Raw genomic sequence first — 16989 nt, forward strand, 5'->3', positions numbered from 1 at the left:
AAAAACTTATTGAAAGTAAAATATTACTGATTTGTTTCTTTAAGCCCATCAAGATAGCACAGATGAGGGCTTTTCATGGTCATTTTTCTTTGTCATGGCAGCAATACATTGCATTATTTGAATTGCTACTTGACATTGCAGCATTAGTTCTCTTTGCTCCTTTCCTCTTCTTTTATCCTTTTTAAATTATTTTGTTCTATATTATGTGCACCTGGCTGTCTGCCGTTACCCTAATTTCTTTTTCTTTTTGAACAGTAGCAAAAATGACTTTCAAAGTTATTTATATTATGCATGTACTAACTTATTTCACACAAAAACAACACATAAAATCACTTTCACTACATTTATACAAAAAGGTAGTGTTCCAAAACTATAGTTATTTATTAAAGTGTCGTTCATTTGATGAGCTCAGTGAGAAATTTAGAAAAAGTCACAATTTGAATATCAAACAGTACAATCAGCAATTTGCTTACAACAGTATGACAACACTAACCTCATTAACCAGTAGAAAACTAAATTTGAATTCACTTTTAAAGCACTGAATTACAATGTAAACATCAAAAATGTAAATGCCTAACTAAAATGTTTTACAGAATATTTAATTTTATGAAGTTTCAAACTAATAAACATTATAAAGTCACTGATAAAATGCTATCTGTAAGCTATTTGCTTAATTTAAATAATCTGATTTGTATTGCTTACTTTTCTGCAAATAGATACTTGCCCAGGTAGATGTAGAAACCCCACACCACAATAAAGAATGCTAAGAAAAACGACAAGCGCATTAACTTTTGCATATATATATGCAATGATGAAGAAAGTATTTTCCTTTTTTCATTTTCTATCTTTTTGCATATTTTTAAATTAAATTATCACTTTTTTTGTCAGTTCTAGCACTGTATGAATGGGATTTAGTTTTAAAGTACCATAATTTCTCCTTCCTTTTGAGTGAGGTATGTGCTTTCAAGAATATGATTAAGTTTAAATAGGTAAAAATTATACTGAATATGCTTGGGTATAATCAAACAACTGATTCTAATTACCCCTTATTTAGAACTACTTAGGTCAAGAGGTACAATTCCACACCTATGACTGCACATTTCATTATCTTCCACACCAAGAAAATTATTTGAAAAATACCGAAATTTTGTATGTACCGTAAAATCTGTTTCTTGAAGTTCCTTAAGGAACACAGGCTTCAGAGACAATTAATTATAGTGCTGCCTACAGGAAGGTTTGGACACTGGAAACAAAAAATTGACCAGCCTGGTATAATAACTCTTTCCACTTCCAGCATGTCTTATTTTGTAGAGAAGTCATACTAGGAGTAGATCACAAAACAAGTAGGTGTTGGAACTGTGTCCCTAAATGAACTCCAAGAAATGATTTTACAGAAGTCCTATTATAATTCACATTTGTTAAGGAATGCAAGATTAAGAGACATTTGGGATGTTCAAGAGCAGACCATCTGAGCAGCGTGCAACCGTAAAACATCACTAACAGGCCCAAATAACAAAGAGCTGCCAGAAGAACCTTACACTTTAAAGGAAAAGTTCACCTTCACTTTAGGGAATATGTTACATGTTCCACCCGTTTACCTGCAAAAAAAAAAGTGAAGTTATTTATTTATTTTTTAAGGTGAACTTCTCCTTTAAGCTGGCATCAGATGAAACGTGAACATCCAAATTGTAAAACTTAGAAAATATGTGAACAGAAGACCTGATGCCAAAGAGTCCAAAAGTCTCTTTTCAGGGACTATCAGGCATGATAAAAAGAGTTAGTCTTTCTAACGGAAGCAGTGACTGCATGGTCAACCCACACAGAATAAACTACCATATTTTCCGCTCCATAAGATGCACTTTTTTCCCCCCAAAAAAGGGGGGAAAATGTCAGTGCGTCTTATGGAGCGAATGTAAAGCAGCCGGTCCGGTATTTTTGCCGCCACCATGTCAGAATATCGGGCCGGCCGCTCAGCTCTTCTCTCCTGCAGGACCTTACCTGTTCCTTGCTCCAGCCTTCCTGCGGCGGCTTCTGTGACAGCCGGGTGTCCTCTGCGCATGCGCGAGAAGCGCAGAGCTTTGTGAATGGTCCGGCATCTTCTGGGACACATGACAGGTCCCAGAAGGCTCCGGGCCATTCACAAAGCGCAGCGCTTCTCGTGGATGCGCAGTGGGCATCCAGCTGTCACAGAAGCCGCCGCGGGAAGAAGGAAGGACAACTCCGTGGGAGCGGGTAGCTGTCAAATTCAGGTACCCATTCCCTCTCCCTCCCCAAAGGTCCGCAGTCTCTGGTCATCCCCTGTACGGTGTCCGCAGTCTCTGGTCATCCCCTGTACTGTGTCCGCAGTCTCTGGTCATCCCCTGTACTGTGTCCGCAGTCTCTGGTCATCCTCTGTACTGTGTCCGCAGTCTCTGGTCATCTCCTGTACTGTGTCTGCAGTCCATTGGTTCAGAATATTTTTTTTCTTGTTCTTCTCCTCTAAAACCTAGGCGCGTCTTATGGTCAGGTGTGTCTTATGGAGCGAAAAATACGGTACATTCTTGCATTCCGAAATCAAAAAGGAATTTTGTTCTGATGTACTAGAGCTGGACAGACAGTTGGGAGAACAATGCCCTGATTGAGGTGAAAGGTTGAAACTACCTTAGGAAGGAAGGAGGCTCTGGGTCGCAACATCTTGTAAGACCAGGAAGGGCTCTTTATAAGACAAGCTGCCAGCTCAGACACGCACCTCACAGAGATGATGGTGACAAATCACTTCCCATGCAGTCAAAGCTGGTTGCAGAAGAGAGACAATATGAACAACAATCTGTACAAAAGGCTTAACTCACAAAATGGAAGGCCAGCAGTTTTTGGAACAGAAACAGATTTACCCCTTGATAGTACTCAGGGACAAATGTTGGTCCAGGCATGATTGCATGAGGTCAGGATTCTACCCACAGAGTACTTCCCTGTGTGAAAACTTTGTTCCTTGCAGCAAGCAAAGTCTGTCTTCCATGTACAACAGCCATGATGTTAACCAGTGACTGCGAAGCAAGCTGATAACCCAGTTCTTGGGATAGAAGATCTGGTTGGTCTGGTAGAGCCCACAGGATGTCTGCTATTAGCTTGATCAAGTCAAATGTACCATATTTGCCTGAGCCAGTTCGTAGCAAACAGCATTACCAGATTGCCCTCCATCTTGATCATGTTGAGCAGGCAATGGAGGAAATTCTGAGGAAAAAATGGCATAGCTGTGATGATCCTACAAACCATCACTGCATCTGCTGCTTCCACCAGGGGATCTCTTCACATGAAGACAAACTTGTTCAATTTGTTAATGAACCTGCCAACTGTCCACACTTGGCATGTGAAAGGCTAACAAAGCTAAAATGCGAAATTCTGCCCAGGATAAAATCTTTTCTACCTCTCTTGCTGCAGCATGACTTCGGATTCCTCCCTGATGGTTGATGGATGCCTCTGCCATGGGATTATTTGATTGAATCCAGATCAAATGACCCTCTATTTGGGAGGTCCAGAGTTGTAGGACAAGCATATTACCTGGAATACTAGAATATTGTTCAGAAGACAAGCTTCCTCTGTGTCCATATTTCCTGTACCAACAAGGTTTCTAGGACTTCTCCTCAGTCTTTCAGGCTGGCTTCCAATGTTAGAATCTTTCATGGTTGGGCAGAAGAATTTTAATTCCTGAGCAACTAGGCTAGGGATAACCTGGTTTTCAGTGACAGGCGAGTCGGTTTGACTGAACCATTTTGTCCCACAACGACAGAATGTTGAGATTAGAAGAGATCAGAAGTGACACGGAGCAAATGGAACTGCCTCCAAAAAGGGCTACTATCAAGCCCAGACTTCTCATGTAGAATAATAGTATAGTCAGGCAGTTCTTGGACTGTAGAGTCTGAGTCTGGGAGTAGAGAGTCAAAAGTTTTTCTTGGGAAAATAAAAACTCTGGCTTGAGTAGTATCCATATAAGGAGTCGCTTCAAATGCAGATTTCTGCAGGTCCAGGATCCAACCAAACCTTTTTAAGGTCTGGACTTCCCACACTATATTGTTGATCAAAAGCTGTGTCAACTGCTCCCTCATTAGAAGGTCAACCAGGTATCCCACAATGGAAAAGCCCTGGTAGTTTATGAAGGCAAAATGGGGGGCCAAAACCTTGGTGCATACTTGGGATAAAGAAGGCAGACTAAATGGAAGGGCTGCAAACTAGTAGTAATGAGCACCCACATCAGCTTGAGTTCTAAGCTTCCTACAAATGAAGAATCAGTATGAATATAAGCTAGATCCCTTAACAGTAGTTTAGTCCTTACCCTAAGGTTTTGAAAGACTTGCATCATGGCCATGGCAGGTTACAATGCAGGGCTGCTAGAGAAAACAAGGAACTGAAGAGAGTTCCAAATGTCTGTGAATGAGGTCTTTAAATATTGGTGCAACCTTGAGAGGGATTGTTAGTGCTTTATTAAAGTATATGTGAACCCTTACCTTGTAAAATAACCCATTCAACTTAGAAAATAACTTAAAGTCAAAAGGGCATAGAGAGGGGGTGGAGACTGCAGGAAGGTGTGTTAGCAGGAGGCAAAGAAACAGTAGCACAGTGATCTTTCAAGCGAATGGTTGAGCAAGGGGCCTACTGGAAGACAAAAAAAAACTGACCATGCTGGAATTGATTTGCTACCAAACCTAGTGTGACCAGTTTGAAATGAGAAAGCAGGGGTACTAGCAGGATTAATAGGTATTTCTCACAAAGAAAACAATGCAAAGAGAACAGGATATTTTTAACACACGTACATGTTAGCACAGACATTTATCCAAAATATGAAATGCTGGGGGTAGCATACACAGCTTAAAGCCTCTGCATTCCAAACCAGTCATAATATTGCAATTTGGCCCATAAAATCTAGCACAGCTTCAGAAATCTCCTCCCTGGGCAAGGCAAAGGAGGGTACCACACCTAACTGAGCTAAAAGAGACAAGAACAGAATGGACTTAAGCAAAGGACAATGACCCAGGCTGTCAAATATCAGGTCCCTGAAGAGGGGATTTGCAGGTCCCCTGGAATGGTTACTGGATTGTAAGTTGGAGAGGCCCAATGCAGCACACGCCTGCTTCCCTTGTGCTTGGGATCCAATTTGCTGAACTGCAACTCCTCAAGGAGTTAAATTTATCCAGCCAGGATTTGTGAGACTTCATCAGACAGAGTTTCTGCAGGAGTAGTCTCAGAGGCGCTTACAGGTTTGGGCATAACAGGCACTGATTCTGGGTGGGAAAGTGTTGAAAGGACACTCACAGCCTCTGCATTCAGAGCCCTCAATAAAAGTTGCCATTTCGCCCATAAATTCAAGCATAACTGCAGAAAATTCCTTCCTAAATATGGCTGAGAAGAGACCCAAACCAGACATAGCCAAGGAAGACTCAGAGGAGTGTGTTAACTCAAGCAGCAGACAATAGTCCAGGCTACTGGTGTCAGGTCCATGGGGAGGATCACTGCAGGTCATATCTGAACAGATCTGGAGAGAACCAATACAGAGGGACTGCTCCCTTCTGGGAATCTGACATGTTACGCCTGAGTACTCATTGAAAGCAGTAGAGGTTAAAATTACTTGGTCACTGTAGGCAGCAGCAAAGACTAGCTGAGGTGGAACCACATTGCCTTTTGTGAATAGGCGCAATGGTGGGTACAGAGCACAGAGTATGCTCAACACTTCAGTTAGTAATGCAGGACTTAACTGCTTAGCCTGTTAACTCTTTTTTCGGCGAAAAAAATGGAAACAGAGGTAACAATGATCCCGATAACTAGCCCATATGGCCAACTCATAAATGAGTCTACAGAGATTGGATCACACCAGATATGCCATGGCTCTAAACCTGGAAAGCACTCTGTTGCCAACTAACAAAGTACATGAAGGACTGGAAAGTGCCACAAGCAGAGCCGAGTACCCGAAAGTCACATTCCAAACAGAGCTCACAATTTTCTGTCCAGCAGAATCTAGGTGTGGAGATCTCCAAAGCTATTGCTAAAGATGCATGGAACCAGAGACCATCTCAAGCAGCATGCAAATGAAGTCTTCAATGAAGTAAAAAATCATCTTAAAAAAAGATGAAATGGCTAGCAAATCAGTTAAGCTTTTCTCAGTAAAGATGTCCATCCTCTAAGGATGCTAGCAGAAGGGAGGCATGCCAGGAGAGGGAGGGATTATGCCAGGCTAGTCACTTTCCAAATCCTGCTGTAGGTGGCAGTAAAACCAACTGATTCTGTATTCTGTGTCACATTCATATACTTTCATAACTAACAGATTTGATTAAATTTGCTGTGAAAAAGTGGGTGATTATATGAGTTATGTGGTCAGCATGGCATATTTATCCTTTTTGAAAAAATGTAGGCAATAATAATAGAAATTGTGTAATAAGGTAGACTGTTTCACATTTAATACAAGACCAAAGGAAACTGTTAACATAAACAAAGATGTACACTCACCGGCCACTTTATTAGGTACACCTGTTCAATTGCTTGGTAACACAAATTGCTAATCAGCCAATCAAATAGCAGCAACTCAATGCATTTAGGCATGTAGATGTGCCGAAGACAACTTGATAAAGTTCAAACCGAGCATCAGAATGGGGAAGAAAGGGGATTTAATTGACTTTGAATGTGGCATGGTTGTTGGTGCCAGATGGGCTCGTCTGACTACTTCACAAACTGCTGATCTACTGTGGTTTTCACGCACAACCATCTCTGGGATTTACAGAGAATGGTCCGAAAAAAAAAAAAAAAATATTTAGTGAGCGGCAGTTGTGTGGACGAAAATGCCTTGTTGATGTCAGAGGTCAGAGTAGAATGGGCAGACTGGTTCCTGCAATATTCAGATGGCAGGGTCTTAATTTGGCGTAAACAAAATGGAAGCATGGATTCATCCTGCCTTGTATCAACGGTTCACGCTGGTGGTTCTGGTGTGTTCTGAATATTTTCTTGGCACTAGCAAGGTGTACCTAAAGAAATAAAAAGGCCGTGAGTGTATGATCTTGTATAAGTTAGCAGCAGAGGGCAAATCCCAGGAGACAGAAAGCCAATGCTTGCAAAGAGCTGCAGTACAAATTTTAAAAACTTCTATATTGTCATCACGCTAAACATTGGACTGACTGGCTCCAGAAAGAATCTGACATCCTATAGTATAAATACAACCTGAGCAAGCCAATTGCATTTCACATTTCAATCATCACAAGGAAGTCTCATTTTGTGCTTTAACAATTGGCAGCAAGCAATTCTGTACTTCCAAGTTTATTAGTCAGTTTCATTCACTTTTTTAACAGGTCTTCTTCTTGTGGGTCCACTGGTCTCTGATGTTTTCTCACTAACTTCTTCCTTGTCGGGTTTTTCTTTTACTTCTGGTTCCACTTGGTCATTGGCTGAAGGTATTTTTTCAGCTTTTGTTGGGATTTTCTGCAGCTCGAACAACCAGTGACTCATAATGTTTTCAATGGGTTGAAATGGAGAAGTGGAAGTCCGTGTTAGCATCATGGTAACCTAAACATAGAACCAAGGTGTAAGCACATGTCTGACATAGAATGCCCTATTTATAAACAGGTATTGAATTACAGATTCAAAACAGAGACCTGATACTTACAAGACACAGTAGTGGTCAGGAGTTGCAAAACAGGGTAATTAGCAAATACAGGCTAGACAAAAAAGGTACACATTTACAATGAACTTACACCTTTTCTAAATGTGTTCTCTAGATAATATAAGTTTGGTTTTTAATACAGGTTTTTGACTTGGTCTAAAAGCTGTTCCCATTTCAAGTTATAAAATATTACAAAGCAAAGAGAATTTTATTGCAGTCCTATGCTACATTATTTTCAGATGGCTATAGCTTACCCAAAGTATCATTTAAATCGATTAATCTTACACTAGAGTCATTCTGTGCATCTATTTCCCCAAAAGACAATTCTACAGTTGTACTCAAAAGTTTGCATACCCTGGCAGAAATCATGAAATTTGATATTGACAATGTGATACTAAATATATGACTGATCATGCCAAAAATCATAATAACAGAAATCACCCAAATGGCTCTGATCAAAAATGTACATACCCTGGAATGTTTGGCCTTAGTACAGACACACAAGGTGACAAAACACAGGTTAAAATAGCAATTAAAAGGTTAATTTCCCACATATGTGGCTTTTTAAATTGCAGTTTGTGTTTCTACATAAACAGTCAATGAGTTTAAGTCTCATGTGGATGCACTGAGCAGGCTAGATACTGAGCAGAAAAGACTGTAAAAAGAACTGCGTAACAGCATCAAGGAACTTTAAACAGATGGAAAAGGATATAAAAAGATATCCAAAGCCTTGAATATGCCAGTCAGTACTGTTCAAACACTTATTAAGAAGTAGAAAATTTGGGGCTCTCTTGATGCCAAGCCAAGGTCAGGTAGACCAAGAAGGCCACAACTGTCAGAGGACTTGATCGGGATATAAAGAAAAACCCACAGGTAACCTCAGGAGAAATACAGGATGCTCTGGAAAAAGTGTGGTTGTTTCAATGAGCACAATATGACGATACTTGAGCAAAAATAAGCTGCATGGTCAAATTGTCGAAAATAAGCCTTTTCTACACCAATGCCACACAAAAAGCCGTTTACAATATGCCCAACAACACTTTGACACACCTCACAGCTTCTGGCACACTAATCTGGAGTGACAAGACTAAAATAGAGCCAATTGATCACAACCATAAGTGCTATGTTTGGAAATAGGTTCAACAAGGCATAAAGCAACAAGAATACAATCCCCACTGTGAAGCATGGTGGTGGCTCACTAATTTTGTTTTTTTTTGGGGGGGGGGGGAGCACTAAAAAAGGCACAAGGGATCTTGGTATAATTGATGGCAAGATGAATGCAGCACGTTATCAGAAAATACTGGCAGACAATTTGCATTCTTGTGCATGAAAGTTGTGCATGGGACTCTCTTGGACTTTCCAGCATGACAATGACCCTAAGTACAAGGTTAGGTTGACCCTCCGGTGGTTACAGCAGAAAAAAAGGTGAAAGTTCTGGAGTGAACATCACAGTCTCCTGATTTTAATGGCATTGAGCCACTCTGGGGAGATCTCACAAACATGCGGTTCATGCAAGACAACCAAAGACTTTGCATGACCTGGAGGCATTTTACCAAGATGAATTGGCAGTTATACCACCTTCAAGAATTCAGGGCCTCATAGATATCTATTACAAAAGACTGCACTCTGTCATTGATGCCAAAGTGGACAATATACAATATTAAGAACTAAGGGTATGCAGATTTTTGAACAGGGGTCATTTCATTTGTTTACTTGTTGCCATGTTTTGTTTTATGATTGTGCCTGTTATGGGTGGGATTCTTATTCAAATGTAGATCGTAAGATATAAAAGACATGTGTTTTGTCTGCTTACTCATGCTTTTTTTTTTAAATAGTACTGTATATATTACCATTTCTCCAAGGGTATGCAAACTTTTGGGCACAACTGTATATGACAGTCCTTGTAAAATCAAAAGGTGCATACACAATAGCACAAGTGCTAAGTAAACAGCTGCTTCACAGTTTTCAGAGTTTTCAAAAAGTTTTTCAAATTATTTATGTCAAAATTAAATTACATATACAATCCATTATTAAGGCGGATGTATCATCTTCTTGTAAGTGTAAGGTTTATGGTCTAATTACAGATGCTGAAATAAACATGTGTGTGGGGGAGGTTAATATTAACTGAATGAATTTAATTTCTGACTCCAACCCACATTTTTCTGGTTTTGTATATATTTGTGTAGAGATTTCCCTTCACTTTCAGTCCTAGTCACAGAAGGGCAAGACAGAGTAATCTGGAGACAAAAGTAACAGCAAACACATTTTAGCAGAAAATGGAAATGCCAGGACTTCTACTGCTATTTGTATTATCCTGTCCACTATTCTTTTTCAGGTGTCACAGGGAAAGTAATGTGAGAAATTACCCAATAGTGTTACAAACAGACACGAAAACAAAATAAGAGGTTCTAACTGTAAATGGATAGAACTTTATATAGATATGCAAACAGCTTCTTTGAAAAAAATTCAGAAGGCAGCAAGTGGCACTGGATAAGTATATTCCTGTAAAAAGATATAGGCTGTCTTATATATATTTATCCACACAGTTACATTCTAAAAACTAAGGACAACTTACAGATCAAGATCAATATTTTGCAAACTTTAAAAGAAGTATGGCCAAAGTGTTTTGCCCATTAGTTGATGTCAAAGAGCAGCTCCAGGATCTGGAAGGATCCCAACCATATTCCCATGATCCACCCAGCTACCTGATTGACAGCTGGCTCTGGATCTCAGCACAAGGCTGAGAGCCAAAGTCAGCTGTGCACGTCTCCTCTTCTGCTCGGCACACCAGTGAGAACTGGAGGGGCAGATTAGAGAGCAGTGACTGATAGTCACTGCTCTCCACTCCAAGCAGACCAAGAACTGAGTGACCAGTGGTCATGTGATTGCTTAAATCTCAGTCTTAGAGCTGATGTGGTAAAGCTGCAGCATCACATGATGCTACAGCATAAAGTTTAGTATGAAGGTGTTTTTCTTTTATCTACCCCAGACTTCTCCTTTAAAACAGAAGTAAATCCATCATTTTGACTTTTTCTAAAAACAGCTACATTCTTGCAATGTTCCATGAATGTAAGGGTCACATTGACTTGTGCTCTCAAGCAAACTGTCAAACCATCAAATAATTTTCATAACAGATCAGATGTGCAGCATCATGACATTCAAAGATCAAACAGAGGCCAAGATGGCAGTTTCCTTGGCTGAAGAGGGTTTAGTTCCACTTTAACTTCCATTTGGTTTGTTGCCAAAAATCATGCGCAAAGAACCAACAGCTTCAGATCCCCGAAGCTAAAAACAAATCTACAAGATAAAGCCAGTGGTGTCACTATGGGGGTGCAGATCGCACCCAGGTGACACCTGCCAGAGGGGTGACACCATCAAATAGGAAGAGTAGGAAGCAGGGGTGGACTGACCATTCTGCCCTATTGAACAGGGCATGGTGATCAGTGCAGTCTGCAAACCAATTTTTTACGGCTCTCACTGTAACAGTTGAAAGCCAGCATCTCCTGCTCCAGTTGCTGCAGTGAGAAACAGGGCCGGCAGCAGGATGGGGCAGGGGCGCTAAAATCCGAACTCTGGGGGGAATCCGGCTGGCGGAGCTAATGGACACACAGATCTAAGACACAGGTGTCAAACTGGCGGCCCTCCAGCTGTTGCCAAACTACAAGTCCCATGAGGCATTGCAAGATTGACAGTTGCAAGCATGACGCCCAAAGTCAGAGGCATGATGGGACTTGCAGTTTCACAACAGCTGGAGGGCCTCCAGTTTGACACCCCTGATCTAAGGTCTTCTTTCCCTACCCTGGATCAGTGGCAAAGTAGTGGCTATGGATGTGCCTTAGTCCACTTATCAGAGCCTGGCACCACAAAGATGACCGGCATGACCAAAGTCACAGGGAACAGAAGAAGTTGCTTCCAGAACTTCTTTTTGCTGGCTGGTCTACACAGCACCCAAGATGACAACGGTTTGATCCCAGGCACATCCCAGCACCAGCCTTCCTCTCTGAATGGCCCTGCACAGCATCTCCAACATCCTGGAGAACACATAGGTTCAGGTGAGTCCTCCCCACTCCCACCACAAGAAGCCCAGCTCAATCTTAGTTCAGGAAAGCAGAGGATTCCACAGATTCTGCACCTAGCCCCAAAGCTATATGATGCACAACAGCTTGCAGATGTTGTTCACCCCAAAGGCTAGGTTCACAATATTGCAGGAGAAGGAATCACAGCTGTTCCCACAGCCAAAACAAACTACTCTTTACAGAGGCACAAGGCTGCCATTCATTCTTAATGGCACCCCCCCACACCACTTTTTTTTTAAAAATGCAACACATTTGCAGGTGCAGGAACCGCTGGGAAAATCACATGGTTCACAAGCACCACACGATTTAAATGAATGGGCTATCGTGCCTGAGGAAACATGGCCTGCAGAGTGGCATTAGTGTGAACTTAGACTAAATCCTAATCCCCAGCCACTTTGTTGATTCTGATTTTTAAAATACCTGTCTTCTATTCCACTAGCAGAGCTTGAGGGGTCACAGAGGTCGCAATGGCAACCCCGCTCATGCTCCAGGGGGCCAATGTGGTCTCTCTATCACATTAGGGCTTTTTTTCAGCCAGAACATGGCAGAACGAAGTTCTGCTACCTCCGGCAATGACCCTGTTCTCTGTCTGGTTTCTTTGTTACAAGTGAGAGTGTGTGTGGAGATAAATGATGATGAGCACACAGCGGCAATAGCCTGCAGGGCACTGGATTTAACCTGTTTTTTACATGTAGGTAGGGGCGTTTTTTTTTATATCAAATTAACCTAAAAGTGGCTATAAATCCTAAATACTTTTTACCTGAATGCACTCCTTACCTTAAGGTAAAACATTTTTTAGGTAAAAGACTCGCCCACTCCCTCCCTCTTATACTTACCAGAGTCCTCCCTCAATCCAGTACAGTGTATCTGCTCTCCCCTTTTCCCCCCACTCTCACAGGCTTTGTAAGAGCCATTGGTTCCTGCTGCTGTCAGTCAAATTCTGTGATGAGGGAGTGGGGGGTGGGGCGGGGGTAGATAGGGCTATGGATCAAACATGCAGTTGTGCCACGATAGGAAGCAGCTTCCTATGGTGGCACACTAAGAATAGGAGGATGGGAGGAGCCAGGAGCACAGGGGACCAGAGAAGAGAAAGTTCAGGGCCACTCTGTGCAGTTCCATTGTACAGAGCAGGTAAATATAAGCCTGTTTGTTATGTAAATCACTTTAATGAAACTTAAATACCAAGTGTGGGTATCCCAAAAATATTCTGTTCATGATTTTATCCTGAACAAAGCTCTCTGTTTATAGTATGGGAACTGTATCATTGATAACACTACCACTTTAGGCTGGCCATACACTATACACTTTTCTTACACTTTTCTGTCCAATTTCTGCCCAATTTCCTTTAGATTTACCTTCAACTATGTAGTGCAAGGGCCTGCCTAATTGGATACAATTGAAAGTGTTGTTAGTTTTAACCTCCTATTATATGGTTTTTGGTAAATCTAAAACCAATTTCTCAAGAAAATTGTATAATGTATGGCCAGCCTTCCTCTTAACAGTTAAGTTATTCATATCCAGGAACAGAAGAGGCAATATCCAGCAATATAGGGAGTAACAAAATGGTAGGCAAGTTATTTTCAGTGTCCACAAGCAATATTAGATCACAAAATCACTTTTGTAGTAATGAGATTTGTTGCACACATTTTTATAAACATGGGGCTTTCCTTTACGCTCTCAGGTCCCCCATGCTGCTTATGTTGTGTGACAGTGTGAAAGCATAGAAATATAGAAAGAAAGACAAAAACACCACTGAATAAGTGTAGATAATTTATTAAAAGTGAAATGAAAAAGCAAATGTGCACTCACAAAGATGTACTCCAAACAGTACATATAATCCAGGCCAACAGATGGCAGCTCTCCACAGCTAGGCTGTGTATATGCTGCAAGCAGTCTCTTGACAAAGGGCTTGACCAAGTGGTAGCACCCCAAAATGCATTGCCACACCCCGTGACATCAGCACACCCTCTTGGTGCCCGGCTTCCGCCCTGAGAGTCTGTACACTGTCCAGCTGGTTCATGAACCAGGACAAAAAAAGGGTACTTGCAGGATATACTCGGCCTGGCTGTGGAGAGGCTACCATCTCCTGGCCTGGACTAAATGTACTGTTCATAGTACACCTTTGTGAGTGCACACCTGCTTTTTATTTTCACTTTTAATACATTTACTACACTTAGTCAGTGGCACTTTTTTTTAATCTTTCTTTCTTTGTGCTTTCACATGGTGCCATTAAAGAGGATATCCCAATTCTTTTCCAGAGCAGAAGTTGTTGATGCCGACCATGTCAAAGCAATTGCAAAGGCAAAATTATTTTTCAAAAACATAAACATGTCTATACTTACCTGCTCTGTGAAATGAATTGCACAGAGTGGCCGCGAACCTTCTCTTCTCGGGTCCCCCCCCCCCAGGCGCTCTTGGCCTCTCCTCTCTGTTCAGTGACCCCACAGGAAACCACTTCCCATGGGGGCACTTGTGCATGCTCCTTCTCCTTTCCCGCTGCTGTGTCCATTGACACAGACAGGACTCGGCCCCACTCCCTGCTCGCATGTCACTGGCTGACTGACAGCGCTGGCAGCCAATGGCTCCCAGTGCCCCAGCAAGCCAGTGAGACCTGGAAGTGAGGGGAGATCAGAGCTACAGGCATGCATGGCGCTGGATCAAATGAGGGCTCAAGAAAGTAAAAGGGGGGATGCTGATGCCTAAACATTTTTTACCTTAATGGAAGGAATGCATTAAGGTAAAAAATTTTTAGGCTTTAGAACCACTTTAATCCCTTAGGCTTTTGGTAGAGCCATAAGTTATGGACTTTTTCAAGAACCTTTTAAAGTGTATTCTATTGCACATATTTCCATATATGTGTCTGATATCTTTTTGGCATATTTCGAGCCACTAAGTGTGTGTGTGCGCACTTTGTAGCTTGCACCTGCACAGTTTTTATATGCTGGGTGACAGGGCTGTGTAAACCTCAGGATTGGATGCAAATGCTTTCATGTGCTAGGATTATGTGCAGATTGTAAGCATTGTATCTCATCTCCTGCACCTAGTTTTACATTTTTATACCTGTTTGTACCTAGGTGTTGTTGATCTTACTTTTGTACCCAAAACTGATATGTCAGCTTTGAATTGATGCTGGATCCAATGCAGTTTGGCTGTGTCAACGACCTGTAGGGAGTGGTTTCATCACTTCACAGCCTAATGATTGGCTACTAGGCCTGTCTATGTTCACACAGCCATTCAAGATACTGGTTTCCAGAAAACACCTCAAGTATTTGACTACCAGATGAAAAGATTACCAGTTTTCCTTGTCACATGCAGTGGCTCCTCTTGCTGGAGGGCATAAAAGCTTGTGGAAGGAACTGCTGCATATGGTAAGGGTAGAAGGAATTCACACACCTGGATGTGTTATTTGTTGCAGCTAGGAAACATTAAATATGAGTAGTACTTGTGAGCCACCAATTATAATACGTATAGGTTCGCTGACATCCAACACATCCTCTATTTATGTGTCAATAAAATAAATATAAATAATGTCGCACTCCTAATCCAGCAAATAAATGAAATAATAAAATAGTGTACCAGTACAATTGAAAAATATAATCAAATAAAGAAAACATTTTTGTTTAAAATAAATAAATAAAAACCCCTGTGAACACAATATTAAACTAGAAAAGCTACAATTTCTGGGGAAATTGTGTGAAGTGTTCTTGTCTCCACCAGTAGTCTACAACTGGAGTGGGCGGAGTAACTGGGTGGAGTGGCTTGTCACTCTGCTGCCTACTCACACACCTGGGTTCCTATGGCAACTCACTCTACAGTTTACCACCCTTACTCCTTCCACAGTTTTTACACTACATAGACAGTAATATACCGAAACGTGCGGATTGTTCCCGATTGGTGTGCTATTACTTTGTGGAATGTTTCGCCAAACGGTTCACGAAATATCTGCGTTTTTGTGGTGAAATTGGTCCCATAGGAATAAATGGCGGAATGTTCAAAACTAGAGTGGGAGCTGACAAAAGCTAGAGTGTGAGCTGAAAAATCAGGACATGATTTCTAAACTGCCATCACTCCCTCATTCTCAAGACATTCATTGAAACTCCACTCTAGCCACCTCAAATTTGAAGGACAATTTCTAAACTGCGACTGTGCCTTCATTTTTAATATTTCAGAGACATACTATGCATCAAAATGTAGGTCTGGGTCTTGTGATTCTCACAATATAAAGCTCTTCGGTGTAGGATTTATAATTTTTAAAATACAACCATTTGAAGATGGCAACCGCCAGTGAAGTGAGCAAGTTGGAGCAGTTTGTTTTTAACCGCTCTTCTCTGCCCTTGCTGTAGAGTGAGTTGCCATAGGAACCCAGGTGTATGAGCAGGCAGCAGAGTGACAAGCCACTCCACCCAGTTACTCCGCCCACTCCAGTTGTAGACTACTGGTGGAGGCAAGAACACTTCACACAATTTCCCCAGAAATTGTAGCTTTTCTAGTTTAATATTGTTTTCACAAGGGGTGTTATTTATTTATTTTAAACAAAAATGGTTTTCTTTATTTGATTATATTTTTCAATTGTACGGGTACACCATTTTATTATTTCATTTATTTGCTGGATTAGGAGCGCGACATTATTTATATTTATAGCTAGGAAACATTATCATGGCAGTGTTTCCAGACACAGGTGGTCAGAAAGGTAAACATATTCCTTTTTCTTTCTCCAGATATTGCTATTTGTACTGGTGATTTTAACTGAAGCAGAGAAGGGAAAGGAATTTATGATAAGTACGCTTTTAATCACTATCTCAATGAACACAAGAACAGTTTCCAAAATTTGGACGATACTGAGTTTTATAGAACATTTGTTTAGTTCAATACATGAAAGTAAGGTTAATAACATAACTTAGATTACAAAATCATCCAATTTACTCACATTAGTTGATGCAAAAATGAATACACCCCACAACAAAAACTACTACATCTAGTATTTTGTATGACCTCCATGATTTGTAAGGACAGCTCCAAGTCTTCTAAGCATGGAATGAACAAGTTGGTGACATACTGCAACATCTACCTTTTTCCATTCGGTAAGAATTACCTCTTTAGAGCCTGGATGGAGAGTGATGCACAACCTCTCTCTTCAGATTTCCCAATAGGTGTTTGATTGGGTTTAAATCAGGAGACATACTTGGCCACTGAATCACTTTCAACCTGTTCTTCAGAAATGCAACAGTGAGCTTAGATGTGCGTTTTGGATCATTGTCATGTTGGAAAAGTGCATGATGACCAAGGACACAGAGT

General features: G+C 41.2%; 1 protein-coding gene across 2 annotated transcripts in view; it reads right to left on the minus strand.

The window, feature by feature from the left end:
- Positions 1-357: 357 nt before the first annotated feature.
- Positions 358-16989, minus strand: part of TMEM38B (transmembrane protein 38B) — an 85653-nt gene continuing 69021 nt past the window's right edge. The window contains exons 6-7 of one of the 2 annotated variants that reach the window (XM_089682610.1): positions 7297-7521; positions 358-6986 (exon numbers count right to left, since the gene is read on the minus strand). In XM_089682610.1, the coding sequence (XP_089538736.1) occupies positions 6825-6986; positions 7297-7521 (387 nt within the window). In that variant the 3' untranslated portion in view covers positions 358-6824. Of the gene's footprint in view, positions 6987-7229; positions 7522-16989 lie in introns of those variants that run through there. The other variant, XM_089682611.1, reaches the window with a different exon arrangement.

Source organism: Staurois parvus, unplaced genomic scaffold, assembly GCF_062004578.1.
Source record: "Staurois parvus isolate SC_StPar_1 unplaced genomic scaffold, SC_StPar_1.0 ptg000292l, whole genome shotgun sequence".
Classification (NCBI taxonomy): Eukaryota; Metazoa; Chordata; class Amphibia; order Anura; family Ranidae; genus Staurois; species Staurois parvus.